Consider the following 27,729-nt stretch of genomic DNA (forward strand, 5'->3'; position numbering starts at 1 on the left):
GACCCTGTGGGAGGGCCCCTGTGGCTGCCATCTGTGGCTGCCAAGAGAGTCATCTCCTGTGGGGTCCTCCTTTTTTCCCAGCTGCCTTCTGCTCCTCCTAGCCCTGACTCTCGGCTTCGCATGGTGAGCTTCGGCTCGGTCGCTTCGGCAATCACCGAAGCCTGAGGCGGCGCATAGCAGGCCAGCGCCGTGGCGTGGAGAGGAGGGGCGGCAGTTACAGAAATCTATTCTGGAAGTGACCGTTGCATGGATCACTGTGGCCAAGTGGTCAGAGGACAGGTAGGGTGCTAGTAGTTGGGCCTGGCAGAGATGGAAAAATGCCTGGCTGGCTACTCTCTTGACCTGTGTCTCCGTAGTCAGGGAGGCGTCGAAGGTCACACCCAAATTCCTAGCCTGGGGTGTGATGTTAATGTAAAATAGTGAGTTCGAACAGGAACAAGCGAGACGCAGTCGTGCAGAACAGCTCTTTTTATTTAAGAAGTGATTTCAGATGGAATCAACCACGTTGACTGGGGCTTGCCTGGTCAAGCCCCTGAATATATACACAGGGCAGAGGTGGACACGCCCTAGGCTGACCCTTGATTGGCTCAGCCACGCCTGATTAGTTTAAACTCATTGGCTGTTCAACGGGGCAGCTTGGATCCTGTTCCAGACCCCAAGCTCAGCCTTCTGCTGAGTCACATACACAACACCCCTCCCCCCTTAGATAGTCACTCAGGAGGTGGTGAATAAAGTCCTGTAGGTATCTGGGGGGCACGCGGGTCCGCCCCGACCGGCGCGGCTCTGGAGACGGCACGGGTTGACTGACCTCAGTCCGTACTGCCGCGCTCCTAGGGTCCGCCGCCGCGTCGGCTATTGCGGGCTCCGTGCTGGGTGCCCTCGGCTCAGCCGCTGGACTGCAGAGTGGTGGTCTCCCGCCGGGGGTAGCGTCAGGGACGGGGTTGGCGGTGTCGCCTTCCCGATGCACGGAGTTGTCCCGGCGGCGCACCTGGTCCACGTGTCGCCGGAGGATCCGGCCGTCCTCGCCCTGGACCCCGTAGGACACGGGTCCCGTCGCGTGTGTGACGGTTGCAGGGATCCAACTGGGCCCGTCGCTGTAGTTCCGGACGTAAACCGGATCGTCTGGGGCAAAGGCGCGTGGCGCGGAGGGATTCTCGTGGCCCTTCTCCCGGGTTTCGTCATGGTCGGGGTGTAGACGATCCAGGAGGGTTCGGAGTCTCCGTCCCATTAGTAGTTCCGCCGGGCTCTTCCCGGTTGCCGAGGATGGCGTGGTGTGCTGGCGGGCTACGAACTGCGTGAGGCGCGTCTGCCAATCTCCTTGGGGGAGTTTTGACAACGCGTCCTTGGTTGTCCGGACCATCCGTTCAGCCTGCCCGTTAGTTGACGGATGGAATGGTGCTGAGGTCACCTGTCGGATCAGGTGCTGCCCCAAGTACACCCGGAATTCAGTGGACGTGAACTGGGCTCCGTTGTCGGAGACTATCGTGTCGGGGAGCCCGTGGGTCGCGAACAGGCGTTGGAGGCTCCTGATGACCACGGCCGACGTCATGGCCGAGACCGGAACAACCTCCAGCCATTTCGAGAAGGAGTCCACGACGACCAAGAATGTGTGCCCTTGGAATGGCCCCGCAAAGTCGATGTGCAGGCGGGACCAAGGCTTCATGGCCGACTCCCATGTCCGCGGCGGTGCTCGCGGCGCCTCTGGGTGGTTCTCCTGGCAGGTCCGACAGCCGCTTATCCAGGACTCGATGTTCTTGTCCAGCCCCGGCCACCAAACGTAGCTGCGAGCCAGTGCCTTCATATGCACAATGCCAGGATGGCCATCGTGCAGCGCCTCCATGACCCGCTGGCGTAGCTTGGGCGGCACCACCACTCGGTGTCCCCACAGCAGGCACCCCTTGTGTGCCGATAGCTCCGTTTGCCTGGCGGTAAAAGGGGCAAAATCTGGGTCCTGTTTGCCCGCTGGCCATCCCCTCCACACCCAGTTGAGCACTCGGGCGATGAGGCGGTCTTTGGCCGAGTGCGCGGCGATGTCCGCCGATCGCAGGGGTTGCTGAGGCAGGGAGTCGATCAGCAACACCTCAGCAGCAGGGGCCGGGTCTGCGTCGACCTGTGGTAGCGGCAGTCGGCTGAGTGCGTCGGCGTGCCCGATGGACTTGCCAGGCCGATGAACGAGGCTGAAGTCATATCCATGCAAAAAAATGGACCAGCGCAGCATCCGCGGGGACAGGATCTGGGGCGTCTGGCGGTCCGTCGTGAAGAGGCCGAGCAGGGGCTTGTGATCCGTGACGATCGTAAACCGGCGGCCGTAGAGGTAGTCGTGGAATTTCTTAATTCCAGCGACGATAGCGAGCGCCTCCTTGTCGATCTGTGCGTAGTTCCGCTCAGCCGATGACAAGGTCCGCGAGTAGAAGGACACCGGGGCCTCGCGGCCGTCGGGCAGGCGGTGACCTAGGACGGCGCCGATGCCATGTTGCGATGCGTCACAGGCCAAGACGACCGGCTGCGCCTCGTCGAAGTGTGCCAGTACACTGTCGGACGTGAGAAGTCGCTTGACCGAGGCGAACGCGGCCTTCTGTGTGGGACCCCAGACCCAGGGAGTTTTCTTGTCGAGGAGCCTGTGCAAAGGCTCTGCCACGGTGGCCTTGTTGGGCAAGAAGGAATGATAGAAATTCAGGAGGCCCAGGAAGGCTTGGAGGTCGTGCTTGGTCTTCGGCGGTGGCGCGTTCTGGATGGCCTTCACCTTGTCTTCGGTCGGGTGGACCCCTTCCGCGTCGATAAGGAAACCCAGGAACTCCACCTTGGGGACGCCCAAACGACATTTCTCCCGCTTCACCTTCAGCCCGGCCCCGGAGAATCGGTGCAGGACCTCCCGGAGTCGGCTGGCGAGTTCCGGGACGGTTCTCCCGGCCAGGAGGACGTCGTCAAAATATGGGATCACCCCCGGAATCCCCTTGAGAAGGTCCTCCATTAGGTTCTGGAAAATTCCGGGGGCCACGCTGACCCCGAATTGCAAACGCTTAACTCTAAACGCCCCCCGGTGAGTGACGATTGTCTGCGCTTCCGCGGCTGCCGTGTCAACGGGCAGCTGCTGATACGCTTGGGCCAAGTCAAGTTTGGCGAAAACCTTACCCCCGGCTAGGGACGCGAGGAGGTGGCTGATCACCGGTACTGGGTACGCGTGCTGCTGCAACGCCTTGTTCAGCGTGCACTTGTAGTCCGCACAGATTCGTATGTCCCCGTTTGCCTTGATGGGCGTCACGATCGGGGTCTCCCAACGCGCGTTCGGAACCAGCTCGAGCACGCCTTGCGCCTGGAGTTTGTCCAGCTCCGCGTCTATCCGGGGCTTCAGGGCGAACGGGACCCGCCGGGCCTTGAGGCGAATGGGTGCCACCTGGGGGTCGAGGGCCAACGAGATTGGTGGCCCGGTGTAGCGACCGAGCGACGCGTCAAAGACTGTTGGGAATTCCCCGCAGATGTCCTCTAGCGCGGTGGTCTGGAGCCGCTGGATTTGAGTAATACCGCCGATCGTGATTCCCAGCGGCTCGACCCAGTCTAAACCCAACAGGCTGGTGCGCTCCCCTTCCACTATTACAAGGGGCAATTTTCCCGCAAAGTCCCGGAAGCAAACATGAAAATCCCCCACCCCCTTGATCGGCACTCGCCCTCCCATGTAATCCTTGACTATGTAGGGCAAGGGGCGGAGAGGGGGTCCCCCGTGCGGGCAAAGTCGCTTGAGGGTCGCGTTTGAAATTATAGAGAGCGACGACCCTGTGTCCAGTTCCATGGTGCAAGGGGCCCCCTCTATGCTTACCCTCAGCCGTATCTTCTCCTTGGGTCCGTTCCTCGTGGAGTTTAGGATGACGGTCCGGGTGCTGTTTGTCTCCAGGCGACGCTGGCGGCTGGTCACCTCACGCTGACCTCTGTTGCCTTGGGCCGCCCTCGGTTGGCGGTAGGCATTTTCGCCGGCCACGGGGTGGGACGCGGAATCCGGCTCTGAGCGGCATGCCCGGGCGATGTGCCCTTTCTTTCCGCAGACCCGGCAAGTCGCGTCGCGGAATCGGCACATGCTGCGTACATGCGGGCCTGCACAGCCAGCGCAGGGCCCCGTCGAGGTTGCTGGACGGCGGTGCGGTCGGGCCATGTTGTGGTCCACCTCGGCCTCCTCTTCCGCGAGGTCTCCGCCCAGGTCCTCGTGGTGGACGGCCGTCGTTGGCTTCTCCACCGGTGGGTGCCTCGACGCCTCGTGTCCGCGGACGGTCCTGGCGCTGCGGTTGGCGGCCTCCGCGTTGGCCGCGTCTTCCAGCGCCTCTTTGAAGGTCAGCCCCTTCTTTCCGAAAAGCCGGCGCTGGGTGGCCTCGTCCCTGAGGCCGCACACAAAACGGTCCCGGAGTGCCTCTTCCAGATTGGAGAATTGGCAGTCACGGGCGAGGTTGCGGAGTGCGGCGGTGAATTCTGCAATGGACTCGCCTTCTCGCTGTCCACGCTGGTAGAAAACATACCGGCACGCGATCTCCCCTGGCTGTGGATCGTAGTGTTCTTGGAGGCGGCGGAGGATCTCGTCCAGGTCCGCAGCGTCCACATCGTCGGGCGCAAAGAGGTCCTGCGCCAGGTCGAACGTGGCGGCCCCGCACGTGCTCAAGAAGACCGCCCGTCTTCTTGCGGCCCCGGTGATCTCGTTGGCCGTGAGGAAGTGGCGGAAGCGCTTCTCATAGCTTCTCCATTGGCTCGGGCGGCTGGAGTCAAACTGCTCGATCTGGCCCAAGGTAGCCATGCTGCGGCGTGCGATCTCGGTGCTTGTCGGCCCGGCTTGAGCGATTCAGCTGGCAGCTGGTTCCCCCCTTCAGACGGCTGGGCTCCACTCCAGTGGCTCGTGATGCCGGTCGGGTGCCGCTGGACTCACGCTTGTTAGCTGGCAGAGGGTCCCCGAGGTTGGCGGGCTCTGTCCAGATGCGGGCAGGAGCAGCTTCGTTTCCTTAGGATCCCATCCTCGTCGCCAGTGTAAAATAGTGAGTTCGAACAGGAACAAGCGAGACGCAGTCGTGCAGAACAGCTCTTTTTATTTAAGAAGTGATTTCAGATGGAATCAACCACGTTGACTGGGGCTTGCCTGGTCAAGCCCCTGAATATATACACAGGGCAGAGGTGGACACGCCCTAGGCTGACCCTTGATTGGCTCAGCCACGCCTGATTAGTTTAAACTCATTGGCTGTTCAACGGGGCAGCTTGGATCCTGTTCCAGACCCCAAGCTCAGCCTTCTGCTGAGTCACATACACAACAGTTAAGTTGCATCCCTACCAGGGTGGAAAAGCGTGCTTCCTGGCCCCACCCCCTGCCTCCCAGCCACAGGACCTCTGTCATGGAGGGGTTGAGTCTCAGGTGACTCTGCTCGAACCATTCAGTCTCGGCTTCCAAACATCTGCCAAATGGTTCCGGGCGGGGGGGGGAGTCCGGGCAGCTGTCCATTAGGAGATAGAGCTGGGTGTCATCAGCATACTGATGGCAACCCAGCCCAAAGCTCTGCACCAGCTGGGCCAGAGGGCACATAAAGATGTTGAACAAAGTGGGGGAGGGAACCACGCCCTGTGGGACCCCACAAGGGAGTCTATAAGGACGCGAGAATTCATCTCCCACTGCAACCCTCTGGGTCCAGTTCTGAAGAAAGGAGCGTATCCTCCTATCCCCGTGCCGGCGAGGCATTGGACCAATATCTCGTGATCCACGATGTCAAAGGCCACCGACAGGTCTAAGAGGACCAGCACGGCTGACCCGCCTCTATCCAGCTGGTGACGGAGGTCATCCAGCAGGGCGACCAGCACCATCTCCACCCCGTGGCCAGGACAGAAGCCAGATTGACATGGATTGAGCGCCAAAGTTTCCTCCAAGAAAGCCAGGAGCTGGTCCGCCGTGGCCCTTTTCAACATCTTGCCCAGGAACGCTACCACTGGGTGGTAGCTGGCGGGGTCCTGCAGGTCCAGCGTTGGTTTTTTCAGGAGAGGGCGAACCACTGCCTCCTTCAGCCTCCCAGGGAACTCCCCAGAACCCAGGGAGCGGTTGATAATGTCCCCGAGTTGGCCTCCTATCCTCTGGCCACCTCCCTTGAGGAGCCATGACGGACAGGGGTCACGGGGGCAGGTGGTCACCCTGACCGACCCCAGCAACTTGTCCACTTCGGAGGAAGAGAGCCACCTGAAGCCATCAAACCTCACTGCCAAAGGCGGCCAACAGGCCTCCAGTTCATTTACTGTATTAATCGTGGCGGGAAGGTTGCGGCGGAGCGACAAGACTTTATCCGCAAAATAGCTTGCAAATGCCTCACAGCCGAATTCCAATTGTCTAATATTTTGGTGCCCCTGAAGGGCGGTGAGGGATCGAACTACTCCAAATAATTGGGCCGGGCGAGAGCTTGCGGACGCGATTTCCACGGCAAAAAACTCTCTCTTTGCCACTTTCACCGCCATCTCATACGCCCTCATTAGTGTGCGATAAGATGTTCTTGTAGCCTCATCGTGAGTCTTCTGCCACGCTCGCTCCAGTCATCTCCCTTCCCTCTTCTTCTCCCGGAGCGCCCCAGTGTACCAGGGGGCCCGTTTGAGTCGAGGGCAGAGAGGATGTTTAGGGGCGATCTCATCCATAGCGGCCGTTAGACAGGACTGCCAGTCCTCCACTAAGGCTGCCAGTGAGTCGCCAGGAGGCATCGGGTCCCTCAGAGCATTCCGGAAACCAAATACGCCCACCGCCCAACTGGGGAAGGGGTGGTATCCTGAGCCGGGCCCGCAGGGCATAGTGGTCTGACCACGGCACAGCCAGAGCTGCATCCAAATCTGAGTTTCATCTTCAGGATCTGGCCTTCTAAGGAGCAGTCAGCAGTCGTAGTTAAGAGTGGCTGACTCTAATCTGGTCAGCTGGGTTTGATTCCCCACTCCTTCACGCGCAGCCCCTAGGGTGACTTGGGGCTAGTCACAGTCTTGATACAGCTGTTCTCACAGAGCAGTCCTGTCGGAAACCCTCTCACCCTCACTTACCTCACAGGGTGCCTGTTGTGGGGGAGAAGAAGGGAAGGCAATTGTTCGTTTGGGTAGAGAAAAGTGAGGTATAAGAACCTTCTTCTTGTAATGCTCTGTAGCAGTAGATTTGCCTGTTTTGCACTGGAAAATTCATCTGCAAAACCACGCTGACAGGGCATGATCCACCATGGGTGGAATCGATCTCAGAACCTTTTCTAGCTCCTTCATAGTTGCCTTTCCCAGTCTCAATCCCCTCCTGATTCCTTGGCTGCAGCCTCCCTTTGGGCTGATGATAAAGCCACAGAACAGGCAAAATCTTCGAATCAAGAGAGGCAACTAAGATCACGTTTGAGCCTGAATTGCGATGTCCCCTCCTTAGAGACGCGTGGAGTGAAAGTGGCTAGCAGTGAGGGAAATGCGCTTTGTGCATGCCCAGGGGAGGCACTGCTTTATGGCCATGGCTTCTAGCCTTCCTGGATGGTGAGGCCTCCCAGAATCAGGGTTCGTCTCTCGACTACAGAGATCAGTTCTAGGGTTGAGTGCTTCGGCAAGCTTCGGTCGCTTCGTCGAGCACCGAAGCCCGAGGTGGCCAGTGCCACGGTGCAGAGGGGAGGGGCGGCGCTATGCCGCCCCTCCCCTCTGCACCGTGGCACTGGCCACCTCGGGCTTCGGTGCTCGACGAAGCGACCGAAGCTTGCCGAAGCGCTCAACCCTAAATTCAGTTCCCTTGGAGAAAAGTGCTGCTTCAGAGGGTGGGAGTCTCCGGCCTTGCTGGCAACCCAACTTTCAAAACAGGTTCCTTACCGCTGGCTCTGTCAGAATATCCTTGCTGGTATGCAAAGCCAGCTGGATGCAAATACTCGGCCTTGGCAAATTTGGGCCGTGTTGACAGATGGCCTTTAGCCAGCACATCGAGTCTTTTGCCATCCGCCCCTGGGCTGGCCTGCAGAAAGAGTGGATGGGCTGGTTCAGATGCCATCTGTCAACAAGGCCCGAACTTTCCAAGGCCGAGCATTTGCCAAAGACCTTTCTGTGCAGGAGGTTTTTTTGCTTGGCTTTGCATAGAGGGGAACAGGATGACTTTGTTCGCTCCTGGCTTTGGGTGGAAAACTAGGGTAGGACCCGGGATAGCTCCTTCCGGGATCTGTCATCCCTCATAGGGGCCCCTCCCAATAAACCAGGAGAGATGAAGCAAAGCCGAATCTACCACATGCTGCTGTGCCAGGGAGGGGCCTGTGATGCACCTCACTGCCTTCCGCTCTTGGGTGAAAACGAGGAACCCTGAGTGAACCGGCTGCAGCCAATGGGTTTGGTCCAACGGGACCCGTCCGGGCTGGATCCGAATCCCTTCTGCTTTGACCAGAATTCCCAGGCAGCAGGCGGGATGGCCACGAAACGTCTCCTTGACCACCTCAAGAAGAGTTCCCAATGCAAAGTTCTCTTTGCAGGTAAATTTGGGAGGGGGGGGAATGCGTGTGCTTCAGTTGAGCAAAGCAGATGGTTGTTAGGAATGGGGCTACAAACAAATCAGCCAGGATCTCTGTGCCCCCCCCCCCCCGCAGATCTTCGGTGCGGCCTCATGGGGAATCTTGTGCACGGTGCTGGAAAGATATTACAGTCTTGGGAAGGGTGAAGAAAAGGGCAATGGAAATGATTACGGGGCTGGAACACCTTCCTCATGCAGAATGGTTGGAGCACTTTGGGCTCTTTAGCTTGGGGAAGCCATGACTGAAGGGTGACATGATGGAGGTTTACAAAATAATAATAATAATAATAATAATAATAATAATAATAATAATAATAATAATAATAATAATAATTTAGTTTAGTTTAGTTTAGTTTAGTTTAGTTTAGTTTAGTTTAATTTAATTTAATTTAATTTAATTTAATTTAATTTAATTTAATTTAATTTAATTTAATTTAATTTAATTTAATTTATATTCCAGCCTCCCTCTCAGCTCAGGGCAGGTTACAACAACACTAAGAACAAACAAAAGTACATTGACTTTAAATAAATATTAATAAAACCATAAAAACATTAACAATAACCATCTCAATAAAAGCATTAACAACATTAACCCATCTCGGTGCTCCAGTGTAATCTCCAGGTGCAGCATCCGTGGTGGAGTTTTGCCCCCATTTGATGTTACTGATCAAAGGCCCCAACCAAAAGCTTGATGGAAGAGCTCTGCCTTGCAGGACCTACAGAACTGAGCTAGTTCTGACAGGGCCCAGATCTCGGGGGGGGCTTACATCAATTAGGAGGCAGGATTGAGAACATCCTGGCCCTTGTTGAGGCCCGATGTGCTTCCTTGGGGCCAGGGACTCCCAAACAGTTGGAATTTATGCATGGGATAGAGAAGGCAGAGAAAGGAGTCTGCCTCTCCTGTTCTCACAATACAGGAACTCGTGGCCATTCCCTGAAATGAATGAGCACTTTGCTTCAACCAAATAAAAAGAAGTCCTTCTGCACATAGAGAGAACTCCCTGCAACAGGAAGTGGTGGTGGTTATGAGCATAGACCATTTACGCACTGGGAACTTCACTGCCCCAGCTCCAGTGCAGGAACAAAAATTGGTGGCGGATGGGGCACACCAGGGCAAATGCTCCTCCATGTGGGTGCAGGAAGAGGTGGGACAACCTGCCACAACTAAAACTCCAGCCTGCAGACCGGCATGAAACCTCCAGTGCGTAAATGGTCCAAGAGGGGATTGGAGAAACAAGGAGCAGAAGTCCATGAGTGGCCGTTAGCCCCAAGGTCTATCTGGTCCACTCTGTCTGGGGCAGTGATGCTCTGAAATCTTGGTGCTTGGGGGGCAACCATGGAGTTCTGGCCTTGCAGGTGGACCTTCTGGTGGCCCCTGGGTTTTGGCCAATGTGTGACACAGAGTGCTGGAATGGGTGGGCCGCTAGCCTGATCCAACATGGCTTCTCTTGCATTCTTAAGACTCTGGTTTGGACCAGAATAATGACAAGCCATCAAGCGTGATGGGCTTAGAGGTTGATGACAGAGATTCCAGATACAAGACAGACAAATGGTAAACCCTTCTTCATGTGATGAATGCTTAAAATGTGGGATTTGTGATGGCCACAGCATTTTGCACCAGCTGCAGTTTCCAGAGCAAACCAAAGGCAGGCCAGCGTAGAGTGAATTACAGAAATCTATTCTGGAGGTGACCGTTGCATTGATCACCATGGCTAGGTGTTCAGGGGACAGATAGGGCGCTAGTAGCCGAGCCTGACAAAGATGAAAAAATGCCTGGCCAGCTACTCATTTGACCTGCGCCTCGAGTGTTAATGAGGCATCAATCATCACTCCCAGGTTCCTGGCCTGGGACGCGATCTCCAGGAGGGGTAAAGGCGAGGAGGGGTAAACATACTTCCTGTTCTGCCCCCCTACAACCCAGCCACAAGACCTCTGTCTTGAAGGGATTGAATTTCAGGTGACTCTGCTCGAGCCATCCAGCCATGGCTTCCAAACATCTGGCAAATGGTTCCGGGGGGGAGGGAGTCCAGGTGGTCATCCATGAGGAGATAGAGCTCGGTGTCATCAGCATACTGATGGCAAGCCAGCCCGAAACTCCGCACCAGCTGGGCCGGAGGGCGCATAAAGATATTAAATAGTGTGGTGGAGAGCACCGAGCCCTGAGGGACCCCACAAGGGAGCCGGTAAGGGCCCGATAACTTTTCTCCCACCGTTACCCTCTGTATCCAGTTATGGAGAAAGGAGCGTATCCAGCATAAGGCTGTGCTTCGTATCCCAGTCGGGGAGGCGGTGAACCAGCAGTTCATGGTCGACCATCAACCAGAGGCTGTCCAGGGGCAGATCCCTCGTACGGAAATGGTCCAAGTTTCTCCTTTGTTTGGTGACACTAATGTCAGGGCCAATATCTGCAAACAACCCAGTCATAAGCAACACTGTCAGATGCATCACCAGGGATAACTAACTCAGTAGCCAGTTTCTGTCTTAGAGTTCATAGAACAAAGTGGTTGTGCCTTGTGAACTAAGAATTTACTTTTCTCTATCTTAAGGCCTATTTAATCAGGCAAGATCAATTATTTAGTTATTGTCTAGATGAATTTATATTTCTGTTTTAAGTTGCTTTGTAAAAATTTTAAATAAACCATTTATTTCTCCTTTGTGTTATGTGGTAAGTTATACCAGGTATTCGTTGTATCCCACATCACCTGTATTACTTTGGTGTAAACAAGTATATTATGTTTTTTTTTTTTTGCTCTGGTGTAATTGTATAAGAGCCTCTTGTGGTGCAGAGTGGTAAGGCAGCAGTCATGCAGTCTGAAAGCTCTGCCCATGAGGCTGGGAGTTCGATCCCAGCAGCCGGCTCAAGGTTGACTCAGCCTTCCATCCTTCCGAGGTCGGTAAAATGAGTACCCAGCTTGCTGCTGGGGGGTAAACGGTAATGACTGGGGAAGGCACTGGCAAACCACCCCGTATTGAGTCTGCCATGAAAATGCTCGAGGGCGTCACCCCAAGGGTCAGACATGACTCGGTGCTTGCACAGGGGGTACCTTTACCTTTTACCTAATTGTGTAATATATTTACTATTGCTACTGCTGTTACTTTCCAGGTTACAGATCACTAAATATCTTTCCTTCCTCCAATTTTTCTCCTATTATTACAGCAGCAACCATTCTGAGCTGTTCTTTCCCAAAGGTTTTGGCTCTGGGACAAGACTGTAAAGGTGGGTATTTTTTCCTCTCCATTCCCCCCCAAAAATGCATTTCCTTTTCGCCAATAATACCAACCACATTCTAAACATCCTCAAACAATAATCACAATTACCTATGAGTATCAATCAAACCATAGATTGGCATTATGGTCTGTACCCAAGTACAGCATTGTATAAACATTGAAATGAAGGACGTGTATAATAAGACTTTAGGAGAAATCAGGTATGCAATATAATAGGGAGCCAGTTTGGTGTAGTGGTTAGGAGTGCGGACTTCTAATCTGGCATGCTGGGTTCGATTCTGCACTCCCCCACATGCAGCCGGCTGGGTGATCTTGGGCTCGCCACGTTCTGACCAAGCAGGAATATCAGAGCTCTCTCAGCCTCACCCACCCCACAGGGTGTCTGTTGTGGGGAGTGGAATGAGAAGGCGATTGTAAGCCGCTCTGAGCCTCCTTCGGGTAGGAAAAAGCAGCATATAAGAACCAACTCTTCTTCTTCTTCAGTAATCTCAGGGCTCTCTCAGCCTCACCTCCCTCACAGGGTGTCTGTCGTGGTGAGAGGAAAGGGAAGACGAATGTAAGGCGCTTTGAGACTCCTTCGGGTAGAGAAAAGCGGCATATAAGAACTTCTTCTTCTTCTTCTTCTTCTTCTTCTTCTTCTTCTTCTTCTTCTTCTTCTTCTTCTTCTTCTTCTTCTTCTTCTTCTAATAGACCCATGTATATAATATTTTTTTTGGATATAAATTTTACAAGCAGCATAAATGTTTTGTACATATTTTATTTAAGGAGACAGCTATTGAGGAAAGTGGCTGAAAACGAGTGAAAATCTGGACCTTGTTCTGGCTCTTGCTGTTTAACAATAAAGAAGATTTCTAAGTTGTTCCTAATCATCCACATCGTCTTTTTCCTTTCTGGTGAAACAACCTGGCAGTTGGCAACCCTCTTTTGAGGGGAAAGTGGCTGCAGACCCTCAGGCTGTTTCCCTGGGAATGAACCCCACTGGAGGACAGGAGGCCTGCTTCTGAGTAGACCTGCTTTGGCCTGCTTTTGGCTTGCAGAGTGTGGTGTTGGTCTGGCAAGATTGCGTGAGGATGAGTGCATCTGAGTTCCTTGCATGGGGATTTCTTTTGCTGAGCAATCCCAACCAGAAGGAACACTAGCTGAATCATTTCCTACCAGGTGCCCCTGAGTCATATTTTTACTGTGGCTTTCAACCACGGAGCTCAGGGTGCTAGTATTGGATCCCCCTCCTCCCATTTCCCCCCACAAAAACCCTGCAAGGTAGGCTCGGGCAGTGGTAGTCAACCTGTGGTACTCAAGATGTCCATGGACTACAATTCCCATGAGCCCCTGCCAGCGCTTGCTGGCAGAGGCTCATGCGAATTGTAGTCCATAGACATCTGGAGGACCACAGGTTGACTATCCCTGGGCTAGGGTACTGAATGCCCCAAAACACCCAGCAGTGGGGATTTCATAGAATCACAGAATCATAGAGTTGGAAGGGGCCATATAGGCCATCTAGTCCAACCCCCTGCTCAACGCAGGATCAGCCCTAAGCATCCTAAAGCATCCAAGAAAAGTGTGCATCCAACCTTTGCTTGAAGACTGCCAGTGAGGGGGAGCTCACCACCTCCTTAGGCAGCCTATTCCACTGCTGAACTACTCTGACTGTGAAAATTTTTTTCCTGATATCTAGCCTATATCGTTGTACTTGAAGTTTAAACCCATTACTGCGTGTCCTTGAACCTGGATCTCCACAGGCCTAGTCTGCAGGGCTCCATCTAAATCAGGCTTGTCTACTCAGACTGGCAGCAACTTTCTAAGGTCTCAGGCGGAGGTCTTTCCCATTCCCTCCTGCCTGGTCTTTTTAACTGGAAAAGCCGGGGATTGAACCTGGGACCTTCTGCATGCCAAGTGTAGGTTCTTCCACTGAGCCATGGCCCTCCCTAAATCTTGGAGCCTGCTGCCCTGTGCCAAGCTCCTGCTGCAGACATGGGGCAGACAAAAGACTGTAGCTGTCCCCAGTAGCCTCGCTCTCTAACCACTACACCCTACTCCCTCAGTGAGCATATGTAGAGATATGAGCCTCTTAAAAGCGCCCAAGCACAGCTGTGCACCCTCCCCCCCCCTGTGGTGAGGCACTGGCTGCAGCGGCCTGGAGCGGCCGATGTGGCCGCCGCCGTGCACAACCCTAAGCCTTGCTTGGTAAAAGCCCCACTCACTTTCTAAAAATCCTTGGTGAGCGCCGGAAAAGGCACCACATTGAGGCCCGCTATTTTAGTCCATTGTCTGTACCTGGCCCAAAACTGAATTATTTTGGATTGGCGAATGATTTCTTTTTTCTCAACACACAGAAAGTCTGGCGAAGCCAAAAGTCACGCCCCCGAGTGCTCTAATACTAGCGAACAAGATGCTTAATCTCACCTGCCTGGCATGGGGTAATTTCACCAGTATCCAGTGGCTGAAGGATGACCATGTTCTCCAGCCCAACCATCAACTGCATCTTTCCGAGGACAACCGGACTCTTGTTCGTACGAGAGTCACCCAGGCTGACGCAGGCACCTACCGGTGTGAAGTCAGGGACGTGGCCGGCTGCAGCAGGGGCGCTACTGCGATCATCTCTGTCGCCTGTAAGTGTCCCTAACCGACCGAGCCAGGCTTCCCTGGCCTTTGGGGGCCTCCGGGCACCCTTGGAATGCTGACAGAAGGCGGTGGGCACAATCACATAAAATGGCCGCCACAGGAAGTGGAACCAAACTCAGAGGAAGTCCAAGTGCAGAGAAGAAGTGTTAGTTGGGTCAAAATGGCGTTATTTTCATCTGCGTAATCAATCAGATTTTCAGCAGCTGCTCAGAAACCCAGTTTGGCGAGAACCTCCCCTGGTATCCCCACATTTTAAAATATTTATTGATTTATTTTTCCATTTTTATTCTGCTGCTCTCACAGTGGTTTACAAGTATAAAACAATAGATGACATAAAACCCACATTAAAACAGCCCTTAACAGAAACCAAGCAGACAGTGATAACTACCCTAAAGATTCTGAACACTCCACCCCCTATCCCCTGATTCAGCCTGAGGGCCAAGTTCTCTTCCGATGGGAGCAGGGAACCAGATCTAACCTATCTGGGGGATCTTCTGATGGTAATGCCAAGACCTCGCCCTGGCCTCAACCATATGTCTGGTGAATCATAGAATCATAGAATCATAGAATCATAGAATCATAGAATCATAGAGTTGGAAGGGGCCGTACAGGCCATCTAGTCCAACCCCCTGCTCAACGCAGGATTAGCCCTAAGCATCCTAAAGCATCCAAGAAAAGTGTATATCCAACCTTTGCTTGAAGACTTCCAGTGAGGGGGCACTCACCACCTCCTTAGGCAGCCTATTCCACTGCTGAACTACTCTGACTGTGAAAAACTTTTTCCTGATATCTAGCCTATATCGTTGTACTTGAAGTTTAAACCCATTACTGCGTGTCCTCTCCTCTGCAGCCAACGGGAACAGCATCCTGCCCTCCTCCAAGTGACAACCTTTCAAATACTTAAAGAGGGCTATCATGTCCCCTCTCAACCTCCTTTTCTCCAGGCTGAACATTCCCAAGTCCCTCAACCTATCTTCACAGGGCTTGGTCCCTTGGCCCCAGATAATCCTCATTGCTTTCCTCTGTACCCTTTCAATTTTTTTCACGTCCTTCTTGAAGTGAGGCCTCCAGAACTGCTCACAGTACTCCAGGTATGGTCTGACCAGTGCCGTATACAATGGGACTATGACATCTTGTGATTTTGATGTGATGCCCCTGTTGATACAGCCCAAAATACCATTTGTCTTTTTTACCGCTGCATCACACTGCCTGCTCATGTTTAGTTTACAGTCCACAAGTACCCCAAGGTCTTGTTCACACACACTGCTACCTAGAAGCGTATCCCCCATCCAGTAGGCATGTTTTTCATTTTTCTGACCCAGGTGGAAGAGTTCTGTCTTGCAGGGCCTGCAGAAAGCTGGTAACTCTGGCGGGGCCCTCAGCTCTTCCACCAGGTTGGGGCCAGGACCTAAAAGGCCCTGGCCCTGGTCGAGGCCAGGCAGACATCTTGGGGGCCCGGGACACCTGGTGGGCACCAAGAAACATGCCAACTCAACTTTCTCCTCTGGCTGCTATGACCTCCTGGCCCTGGGTTCTTAGAAGTCAGTTCTAGTCCCAGAAATGCTAGTCTTCTGCTTGTGGGGACTATTTTAAGCTTGTAAGGAGGAGTGGTCATTCATGTGTGCCCCCAGCTGGGGCTCCAAAGCAGGTTAGCCCAAGCTTTGGTTTGCCCCCTGCGGGAGAATCTGTTCTTAGGCCTGTTTCTCCTGGCACTATCTCTCGTACAGTTTGCCTCAGTAGCCGGCACGGTTTCCTTAAATCGATTCTCACCACAATCACCTCCCTTCAGTCAATCTATCAATTTTATTTTTAGAAGCATTGTCTTGTAGTTCAACTGCCAGCAGAGGGGGCTGTGGCTCAGTGGCAGAGCAGAAGGTCCCCAGTTTGATCCCCAGTGTCTCCAGTCAAAAGGACCAGGGTGATGTGACAAACCTCTGCCCAAGACCTTGGAGAGCTACTGCAAGTATGAGTGCCCAAAGCCAGAGGCCTTATACTGAGTCAGATTCTTGGTCCATCTGAGAGTATTATCTACTCATAGTGGCAGCAGATCTCCCAAGTCCCTTTCACATCACCTCTTACCAGGTTCTTGTAACTGGAGATGCCGGGGATTGAACCTGGGACCTGCTGCATGCCAAGCAGAGGCTCTGCCACTGAGCCATGGCCCCTCCCTGGCAATGCTGATTTCAATGGACTGATGGTAAGGCCACTTCATGTGTTCAAGCTCCATGCCTTGAAGCCTTTTTCCCTCCAGATTTTTCCACTGGGTCAGACCATTGCCTGGGGGTGGACCCCCATGGCGTACAGTGGGGGAGCTGGTTGAGTTGGGATGGGAGGGTAGGTTTTTGCCGCTGGGAAATATAATTTTAATGGAGGAGGATCAATGATAATATGTATTTTATGTGGGGTTTTTATTGTTATGTAACCTGCCGCAGAAGTGCCTCTTGTGGCGCAGAGTGGTAAGGCAGCAGACATGCAGTCTGAAAGCTCTGTCTATGAGGCTGGGAGTTCAATCCCAGCAGCCAGCTCAAGGTTGACTCAGCCTTCCATCCTTCCGAGGTTGGTAAAATGAGTACCCAGCTTGCTGGGGAGTAAACGGTCATGACTGGGGAAGGTACTGGCAAACCACCCCGTATTGAGTCTGCCATGAAAACGCTAGAGGGCGTCACCCCAAGGGTCAGACATGACTTGGTGCTTGCACAGGGGATACCTTTACCTTTAACCTGCTGCAAGATGGCTTTGCTGATAGAGGTGGGTAATAAATATAAATATAATAATAATAATAATAATAATAACAACAACAACAACAACAACAACAACAACAACAACAACATGCAGTTTTCCAGATGCCGCAGCATGATTTGCATCATACCTGGTAGGACATCACCCTTCTCCCCCCCTCCAGCCACGCTAATTCCGCACACATTGGACAATGCACTTTCAATGTGCTTTTGCAGCTAGATTTTCTTGGGTGAAACAGGAAAATCTGTTTCAAAACCAAAAGGAGTGGGGGGCATTCAACTGGTCCCTTACAGGGGAACTGGGCTGTTAGAACAGGCCAGCCAGGAGGGTTGTGCAGCTTGGGAGCCGCAATGGGCATGGAGGCGAACTGGAAGTGGTCCAGGCCCTTCATGTGCTTTGCTTCTAGCCAGGTCTGGAGCCAGCAGTCACCCAATCACTGGTCATCATCAAAATCTGCACAACCAACTAAGCCACCTGAGTACACAGCTGTTAAGTACTTCACTGCCTGGTTATCAAAGCATGATGACCAAAGATGCCCAGATGCAATTAAAATATTATGAACTAGCGTTGCCAGCTCCAGGTTGTGAAATACCCGGAGATTTTAAGGGTGGAGGCTGGGGAGGGCAGGGCTTAGGCAGGGGAGGGGAGGGACTTCAATGGGGTACAAAGCCAGGTAGCCCTTCTTCCAAAGCAGCCATTTTCTCCAGGTGAACGGATCTCTGACATAATTGTGGAAGATCTCCAGTCCCCACCTGAAGGTTGGCAACCTGATCAGGAATTTGTCACTCTCCAGAGAGACGATGCAGCCCAGAACCAAGTTTTAGGAAAAGCCCCTTATGATTGACTTTTCTCTTTTTCCTTCCCTTTGGCAGATGGACCAGATGCTGTTCAAATAAGCCCCTCTGGAACAGTAACCCAGCTCTTCGGTTCCCCTCTGAATCTTACCTGCCATGCGGACTCAGTCCCGGCTGCTCAGTACAGCTGGTTTTTCAATGACACCCCCGTGGATCAGAATGGGAGCCTCGTGGTCATTCATGCCACAGCCTGGGAACACGAAGGGACTTACGAATGTTGGGTGCACAACCCTCTCACAAACCTCACAGGCCGGGCCGCAGTTATGGTCTCTGTGGCAACAGGCCAAGGTGAGTTTCTAGATGGTCTTCTCATTCTGGTCCAGAAATAAAGAGACAAGGGGAGCCCTCACTAAGGCCTCTGAGAAATACAGTCAATCTCTATCTTCTTGGTCTACCTCACAAGGGTGTTGCGGAGGTGACAAATGGCATCGTCTTTGGAGATCACTTTGGTCTCCTTAGAGAAAGGGCTGGATAAAGCTGGGGGTGAGGGGCGTCAATAAATCTTTATCAGTGATGTTGCCAGATTTCTCTGTGTTTCTCTTCCAGAATCTCCCTCTGCTGAACTGGCACTAATCCCAAGGATTATTTCAGTCACCGTTATTGGAACATTGGCTGGGGTGGTTTTAATTGTGATCGCTGCGTACTGTTTCTGTGAGTAACATCCCAGAAGGGGAATGATCCAGGCTTCTGGGTCCTGTTCCTCTGAAACAGAAGCAATAACTCAGAATGGGAAAGTTGGAGTCCAGGGGCCTCCTTTAGGACCAACAGAGTTTTAGTCAAGGTAAAAGCTTTTATGGGCCTGCACACTACATGCACACAAAAGTTTATACCAAGAATGAAATTTTGTTGCTTTGAAAGGCACCCCTGGACTCCAACTATGTGCTGTTGTTTCAGACCAACATGGCCACCCATCTGCATCAGAACAGGGAATCTTATTCCTCTGCTTTTAATGGATAGTTTGCAGCTTTCCTTCAAGTTAGGCTGCTCGTGCATAATCCTGTTGTTATTACTAGGCCTCAGGTCCAAACAAAAGTACAGAAAACCTCTGAACTAGGGGTCTACAACCTTTTTGGGCCAGCAGGCACCTTTGGAATTCTGGCATAGTGTGGTGAGCACAGTCACAAAATGGCTGCCACAGAAGGCCAAGTCAGCCACAGAATGGCTGCCACAGAATGGCTGCCACAAAATGGCTGTCAGAGAAGGCCAAGCCAGCCACAAAATGGTTGCCACAAAATGGCTGCCACAAAATGGCTGTCACAGAAGGCCAAGCCAGCCACAAAATGGTTGCCACAAAATGGCTGCCACAGAAGTGCTGTTGGAAGAGGTGAAGCCAACCACAAAATGGCTACTTCAGCTTACTTCAGTGACATGGTGAAGATACTTGAGTTGTGGAGGCAGCTGCTGCCAAAGCAATGCTTTGAAATTGTCTGGACAGTCAATCCAGTCCCCAATGGTCAATTAGAGGTCTTGCTAGGCAGGAGTCCTACTTGGTCCCACCCACTTTCTCAAAACACTAGGTGGACACCAGGAAAGGTGTCAATGAGTGTTCATGGCACCCATTAGCACCAAGTCGGAGACCTATCCTCTATTTTTTCTTGGACCAGTCAACCGCCAGGTGTTCCTCAGGGTCACCTGTAACTGGACAGATATGCCCACTTTATCTCTCTCTGTCTCTCTTTCTCTCTCTGTGTGTTATTTACATGCCTTGCTGGATAGGCCCCACTTGGCCCAACCCACTTTCTCAAAACAATTGGCAGGCACCAGGAAAGTTGCCATCAGCTGCCATTGTTCCCATGGGTACCACATTGGGGATCCCTGCTTTAAACCATATGAGATTATGTTTAAAAGGTCCTCTTACCCCAACAGCTAGATTCAGGGCCAGTGGTGCCTTCTTAGACACCAGCAGATTTGCAGGGTGCAACTCTACAGCTGCTCTATTGCAGACCAAGATGGCTGCCTTTGAAACTTATCACAACTATAGTTTCACTGGCTTCATTTTAAGCATGGTTCCTTTGTTCCCAGGTGCCTGTGTTTGGAATAAGAAGTCGCCACAGGGCACACCAACCATGTCCAGGTGTGACAACCATGCTCCTGGTATACAAGCAAAGCCTGAGGTGAGCATTGGAGGAGGTTCTACAATTCCACTTAGGGTTGTGTGCTTCGGAGGCTGAAGCGGCTGTTCAAGAGGCTGTCTAGGCTTGAACGGCCACTTTGGCTGCCGAGGCGCACAGCACGATAGCCGAGAGGCAGCTGTGTTGACTAAGGAAGTCCTCAGTTTGAATCTGGCCTCTGCCAGGAAATCGTTAGTGACATTAAGCCCCTTATCTCTGACTCCCCACTCACTAACTGTATGTGGTTTGAATCGAACAGTTCTGTAGATTGTCAGAGGTTTTGTCTTTGACTTAATATAAGCTGTTGCATTATGTTTTTAGCCCCTTTTGTGGACTACTGTGGTTACTGACACTGTTTTCCCGAGTCTAAATCCACACAGTGTGTGGGAAAAATTAAATCTCAAACCCAGCCCCTTCTTCTTATGGGGGGTGGGTGAGTGGGTGGGTTAGACTGGCCCTTAATTCACCTTAATAAAGCCAGCATAGTGATTTAGAGCAGCAGACTCTCATCTGGAGAACCGTGCTTGATACTCTCTCCTCCACATACAGCTGGCTGGGTTGTCACAATTCTCTTAGAGCTACTCTTGCAGAGTAGTTCTCTTAGAGCTCCACCTACTCTCCGGGTGTCTGTTGTGAGGAGAGGAAAGAAAAGATATTCATAAGCTGCTTTGGGTCGCCTTCAGGTAGTGAAAAGCAGCATATAAAGCACAAGCTCTTTTTTAAAACTAAGGAAGACTCTCAGAGTTCAGGCATTTTTCAGGACGTTGGAGAGCTCCTAGAATAATTTCTGTGAGACTGTAAAGGGAGAACCTATGCACTTCATACAGATCAAGGATTGCTTTTTTCCAAGTGTGATACACAACAGGTTTGTATGTAAGAGAGCCAGTGTGGTGTAGTGGTTAAGAGTGGCAGCTTCTAATCTGGTGAGCTCCTCCCCATGCAGCCAGTTGGGTGACCTTGGGCTTGTCACAGCTCTGATAATGCTGTTCTGACTGAGCAATCCGGTCAGAGTTCTTTCAGCCTCACCTCCCTCCCAAGGTGCTGGTTATAGGGAGAGGAAGGGAAGGGGATTGGATGCTGCTTTGAGACTCCCTTGGGAAGTGAAGAGGGGCTTAAACACCAATTCTTCTAATTGTGCAAGAGACCCACTGAGCAATAAACTGCTGTTTCTCTTTATCCCCAGCACAAACTGGAGAACCCCCCTGATACAAGTTCCCCATACCAGGTAAGTACGTCTTTCCCCTCTCCATCAGAGGACTGTGGATGATAAGGGAGGGAGGGACTGCGCCAAATATGCTTCGGTTTCAGCCTGTGCGCCCTAGGCTGTGTCCAAACTGTTGAATTGCTCTTGACCCAGATTTATTTATTTATTTAGTTATTTGTTTGTTTGTTTATTATATTTATATACCGCCCTCCCTGGAGGCTCAAGGTCCAGGCTAGCCTGATCATGTCAGATCTTGGAAGCTAATCAGGTTTGCCCCTGGTTAGTACTTGGAAGGGAGACCACCCAGGGCCACCCTGCCAAGTAATTCCTGGCACACCGCCTTTGAATGTCTTCTGCCTTGAAAACCCCACAGGCATCATTCAACTGTGACTTGACAGCTTTTACTTCTGCCAAAGTATATCTGTGACCATTCACCTTCTTGTTTTGAAAGTCAGCCAGCCAAATGGGCAGAGCCAAATGTTTCTGTTATGAAGCTCCTAATTTAGGGCAGAGTGAGCAGGAGCCATTCATTCATTCATTCATTCATTCATTCATTCATTCATTCATTCATTCATTCATTCATTCATTCATTCACCACTGCTCTCAAAGACTTGCAGTGGTTTACAATAAAAAAAAATCCAACCCTTATAATCCCATCAAGTTAAAAGATGGCTATCCATTAGAGTTAATGCCCCAACTCCCCCCTGTCCGGCTTGCAGTCAGGAGGTCTTTCCTTAGGAGCAAGGGCCCTGATCTCACTAATTCTAGGGGATCCCCTGATGGTAGCTCTGAGATCTCAACCCGGCCTCAGCTGTATGACTGACAGAAGAGCTCCATCTTGCAGGCCCTGCGTAAAGCTGATAACTTCCTCATTTGCCTCCCACTTCTGGTAGATTGCCTGTGATGTTGAAGGTCTTATCTAATGGTAAATCTTGAGGGTGATACTGGGATTTTGAATTGTAAAAATGTGGCAAAATCTTTGTGAAAGTTGGTTAACTTGTACTAATATCCCGGGCAGAGTTTATTCAACAAAATGAGAAAAATTGTGTATTATAACTGCCGGATGACAACAGCACGGTGTTGTGGTGAAGAGCAGCAGACTCTAGTCTGGAGAGCCGGGTTTTTGATTCCTCAGTCCTCCTCCACATGCATCCAGCTGGCGGAACCAGCCCACTTCTGCCTTGCAGGCCCAGTCCCATCCTTGACCACCCCCTGTTCTAGCTGGTTGCCAACTCTTGGTGGGTGACAACTCTGGGTAACCCTGCCACCACCTGGCTAAAGTACACAACTGGGAGATCCAGGGCCTAGCTGCCCCTTCCACCCCTGCCCCTTCCACACCTAGCTGCCTACCTGGGGTCTCCCACAGTCTCCTGAGCACTGTGGGGGAAGAGATACTGCAAGGGTCCACCCCTCTGGGTTTTCCCTTTGCACTTCCGCTAGCGTTTCCATGGCAGGGGAACACTACGTGGATCAGAGAACCATGGCCCACTTCCAATTTATAAAAGGTTTATTAAGAGAACAGGTTTAAAAAGCAAATCTTTAGCATCGCACAGAGTTAAGCGAAAGAGACCAAAAGAAACCGGATGAAAGGCAGTCCTTGTGTCCCTCTGCTAAACATGCCCTCTCTGGTGTCAAGTACAAGGCAGGCCCCTTTGCTTAAAGAGATTCCAAAGTCTCCTTGCCTTGCTCACATGTCCAAGATGGCTGCTCACCTCCTCTTCCAAGGGCAGGCTCCCTCCCTGATGATCAGCAGGGTAAGACCCACAGCCAAAAGCCCCAAAGAGCCTTCCTTCCTGGCCCCTCCCACAGGAAGCTCTTCACCTAGGAGTCCTGGGAAGAAGAAGCTCTCCCTCCCCCATTCCAGGTACCTGCTTCCTGGCCAGGTCAATTAATGTGTGAAAGGGAAGGTGAACAGGAGCTTAGCAGCCCCTTCCCCCCCTCTCTCCGCAGTGCAGAGGGGGAAAAAAACCTGTTCTTTTGAAATAGCAAGGGAAGCATTTCGTCACAGTGACCTTGGGCTAGTCCCAGTTCTCTTAGAGCTGCTTTTGCACAGCAGTTCCCTTTGAGCTCTCTCAGACCTGCCTACCTCACAGGGTGCCTGATGTGGGGAGAGGATGGGAAAGGTGTTTGTTAGTCACTCTGGGGCTCCTTTGAGTTGTGACACGTGAGGTATAAAAAACCAGCTCTTCTTCTTCGAGTGAGAGGATATGGCCTAACTGCAGGGCTTGGATATTATGGGCAGAAATCCGTGGGCAGAAATCTGTGAGGGCCACACAGATTGTAGGGTGATTCTTATTTCTCCCTATCCAAATGTACTCATGGTCAAATATGGAATCTTGAAGCTAAAAGATGAAACTACAGATGTTGAAGCTTTAAAGCAGGGGTAGTCAAACTGCGGCCCTCCAGATGTCCATGGACTACAATTCCCAGGAGCCCCTGCCAGCATTTGCTGCCAGCATTTGCTGGCAGGGGCTCCTGGGAAATTGGGGCTCCTGGGAATTGTAGTCCATGGACATCTGGAGGGCCGCAGTTTGACTACCCCTGCTTTAAACCTTGATCAAAATAGGACAGGGGTCTTCAAGCGGGGCAAATGTAGGCCACTCGGGGGGCAACTTTCACCTCCTGATTCCCAGGGCCAGAGGCAAGTGAAGGCAATAGAGGAGAAGGTTGGGATTGGGGGGAGCTTGGGAGGTCACACTCCCTCCCCCTCTACAGAATAGCCCTCTGGCAATACTAGCTGTTGGCCTGACTAACACAACTGGTGGAATTCTGGATCCAGTTCAAGGTATTGGTTTTGGTGTGTAAGGCCATCCGTGGTCTGTGTCCAGCATATCTGCCTATGCCACCCCCCCCCCCCATCTTGGAGAATACTCCACTCTTCAAATGCCAACAGGTTGGTTGTCCCCAGCCCAAGGGAAGTCCACCTGGCCTCAACCAGGGCCAGGGCCTTTTTGGTCCTGGCCCCCATCTGGTGGAATGATCTCCTGGAAGATCTCTAGGCCCTGACGGGGCTGTTCAGTTCTGCAGAGCCTGAAAGATGGTTAAAGGGCTTTTAATAAATTAAAGGGCTTTTAACAGATTCCAGCATCCAAGCTGAACTGGCTGCCATTTTCTCTTCAGGAGCTTCAGTGTGGAGATGAGGCCTTATATGAAGAGCTGGACAGGTAAATGAAACCACCACTGCCTTCTCCCAGGTCAATCAACCTTTTCCCCATGCTTAATTTCTGGGCAAGAGAGGTGTTGGATATTTGTGCCTTCTGCCCCTGGGATTTATTTATATAATTTAAGTGTCGGAAGGGAACCCCCAGGGTCATCTAGTCCAGCCATCTGCCACTGCAGACACTATGACAATAATATCCCTGAGAAGTAAGTATTCTGTTGAGACTCTACACCAGTGGTCCCCAACCTGCGGGCCGCGACACCGGGCCGCGGCTCCCTCACCCCGCCCCCCCTGCAGTAAAAAACTTCCCAGGCCGCAAGCTTGCGGCCCGGGAAGCTTCTTACTGCGGGAGGGCGGGGAGAGAGAATCAGGGCCAGGCCGCGCCCGTGCGGGCCGTGCCTACGCATTGCGCATGCGCAATGTGCGGGCGTGCCCGGGCGTGGCCCGATGAGCGGGCCGCAGGCGCGGCCCGATGCGCGGGCGCAGCCCGTGGACGTGGCCCATTGCGTGGGCGTGGACCGCACAGGCGCGGCCTCCGCAGGCACGGCCCGATGCCCTGCCGGTCCCCAGCCTCAGAAAGGTTGGGGACCACTGCTCTACACGGTCCAGTTATGGTGAGCCTACCACCTTGCAAGGAAGAGTGTTCCGGCATCAAATAAATCTCACTGTCAGAAAGTTCTTCCTTCTTAAGAAAAGAAAGAACTTTATGAACAGGAGAGGGGAGCGAGACCTAATAGACTGTTCTGCATTCATTAATTCTGTGTTGTTCTGGAGGCAAGCAGGGAGGAAGTGGGCTCAAAGGAGCTGGAAGTCTCCAGCTGAGCCAATCAGCACACAGAGATTATTTTTTAAAATATCAGGAGCCAACTTGGTGTAGTGGTTAAGAGTGGTGGCTTCGGTGAGCCAGGTTTGATTCCCTGATCTTTCACATGCAACCAGCTGGGTAACCTTCAGCTAGTCACAGTCCTGTTAGAATTGTTCTGACTGATCAGTTCTCTCAGAGCTCTCTCAGCCTCACCTACTTCACAGGTTGTCGGTAGTGGGGAGAGAAGGGGAAGGAGATTGTAAGCCACTTTTAGACTCCTTCAGGCAGTGAAAATTGGGGTATAAAACCCAACTCTTCTTCCTCTAAATACGTTAACCACACATCTCCTCTGATGCCCCCTGCAGGACTTCTCCATATTCTGTTCAGTCATGCACATTGCATAGTCCAACACTCATGGGGTGGGGGAAGGGGCTATAAAGAAATAATAACATAATGAAAAACTCTTTTCCTCAGAGCCGTACAGGGGCAAGAGATGACTGCTCCCCCCGCCCAGCTGGACACTTCTCCTTTTGATGCCTGCTATTTTAGAAGCACTGGCCTGGCTCAGTCTGATATGGTCTCCAGAATATGCATGTCAACCATGGAGTTGTAGGGTTGCCAACCTCCAGTTGAGGCCTGGACAGTTCTTAGCATTACAACTGATCTCCAGATGACAAAGATTGCTTCTCCCTAAGGAGACAGCAACTCTGGAGGGTGGAGTCTATGACATCATATCCTGCTAAAATCCATCTCCCCAGGTTTCACTCCCCCCCTCCCTAAATCTCCAGGAATTTCTTCACCTGGAGATGACACCTCTAGCGCTCTAGGCTATTGTTGGTATTGTCAGCAACAGTACACAGTCTGATTAAAGAGCAGACAAAAGTTTATTTAGGAATTAGCATACTTTATACCCCAGTTACGGCCTTTTCAAACACTTGCGTCGGGAGCCAGCCAGTAGAGGTCTACATAATCAGTGCTCTTGGTGTAAAATCTGGAATGGAAATATTTTACTTCATGTGGGCACTTCCCCCCCACAATCAGAATGCACACTTGTTCAGTGGGGGTTGTATGAAACTTGGCAGGTGAGGAAAAGGACAGCCCACCGCCTAGACCAGATAGCTCCAGCACCATAAGTATAGAGCAGAGATCTCCAGTGTGGTGCCTTTGGGTGTTACAGTGCCTGCTATCACCTTTCCTAGCACCTGTCAGGTGTTTTTAGAAAGTAGGTGGGGCCTGGTGAAAGTCCTTCAAAGCTCTCAATTGGCCATCAGAGGTCTAAGTGGATTTGCATTAAAAAGCAACAACATTGTTCATTTAAAGAGGTGTCCCCATTGAGCATAGCTTCTATCTGAAGAATAACCATTAGAGTTATGTATTACCTTGTTTCCTGACATTTTGGGATTGGCTCCACCTCCCACAGCAATTATTTTGTCATCGGTTCCACCCTTGGTGGCAGCCATTTTGGGATTGTGCCCACAGTTTGTGTTAGAATTCCAAAGGTTCCCACAGGCTCAAAATATTCGGAACCCTTTAGGCATGGTTCGGCCGCCTCGCGATCACTGGAGCCTAAGTTGGCAGGCTGCCTTAGGCTTCGGTGATTGCCGAAGCGTCCGAACCACACCGAAGTGCTCAACCCTACAGGGGTGGCCAAATGGGGACTCTCCAGATGTCCAAGGATTACTCATTGTAGAGCCACCCCTGGTGGTTTCGATGCAACTGAGCACCTTGGGGATTGCTGGTCTGAAGACTGCACAGGATTCCTCCATGCAGAACACAAATGTACAGACTGGACTCAGTCAAGTAATGGGACACAGAGAGAGTCCTGCCCCTATTTTTCCTTAGCTTTGAAGCTTTTATTTCTCCAACGGATAGTGGCTTCCACCTGCCCTTGAGGGAGCCATCAGAATATCCTTCGTTATCTCTTCAATATGGGAACGTAGATTCGCCTCCACTTCTGGAGGCGTTGCACATGGGTCTGGCTAGAGTTTGTTCTGGACTCAAATTCAGGAATACTGTGGACTATGATGGTCCCCTTTCACTTGGAAGAGCCTGTCTGGAATCACAACATGGAATCCTGAAGTACACAAGCATAAACACCACTGAACGTTGCTTTCTCCCTTTATAAACACCCTTTATACATTAGTGGCTGTCAAAGATACTTTGGCTGAACCCCAGGGGCTCCTGGTGTGCATAAGAAAACAACCCTTGTCAAAAAATGCAGAGTTCATTTGAATAATATTCAGAAATTTTTATCTCTAGGCAACAGGCCACTCTAAGATCATACAGCAAAGAAAACATGAAAATCTAGCTTAATTATCTAACACATTTAAAACATGCATTAGATGGCTCAGTCTTAAAGTTTCAAAGACAAAAGCTCAAGCTGTGAAAAAATGTGTTTTTTCATTGGAAGTCTGAAATGAGCAAAACTTTCACTCTGAGTTTTAAAAGGTTTTTCTCCCCTCTCTGGGCAGAGAACAGGCAGGAAAGGAGGGGGGGGGGTCATTTCCCTTGC

The 27,729-nt window shown here is 51.9% G+C and overlaps 1 protein-coding gene across 1 annotated transcript; it reads left to right on the top strand.

Moving 5' to 3' along the window:
* Window positions 1–8,311: 8,311 nt before the first annotated feature.
* On the top strand, window positions 8,312–25,830 carry LOC143838837 (cell adhesion molecule CEACAM20-like). Its single transcript, XM_077340745.1, has 9 exons — window positions 8,312–8,456; window positions 11,652–11,711; window positions 14,056–14,331; window positions 17,956–18,225; window positions 18,484–18,588; window positions 19,960–20,051; window positions 21,232–21,273; window positions 24,373–24,416; window positions 25,692–25,830. The coding sequence occupies exons 1-9, from the start codon at window positions 8,312–8,314 to the stop codon at window positions 25,828–25,830; spliced, it is 1,173 nt and encodes a 390-aa protein (XP_077196860.1).
* The last annotated feature ends 1,899 nt before the right edge of the window (window positions 25,831–27,729 follow it).

Source organism: Paroedura picta, chromosome 5 (assembly GCF_049243985.1).
Source record: "Paroedura picta isolate Pp20150507F chromosome 5, Ppicta_v3.0, whole genome shotgun sequence".
NCBI classification, from domain to species: domain Eukaryota; kingdom Metazoa; phylum Chordata; class Lepidosauria; order Squamata; family Gekkonidae; genus Paroedura; species Paroedura picta.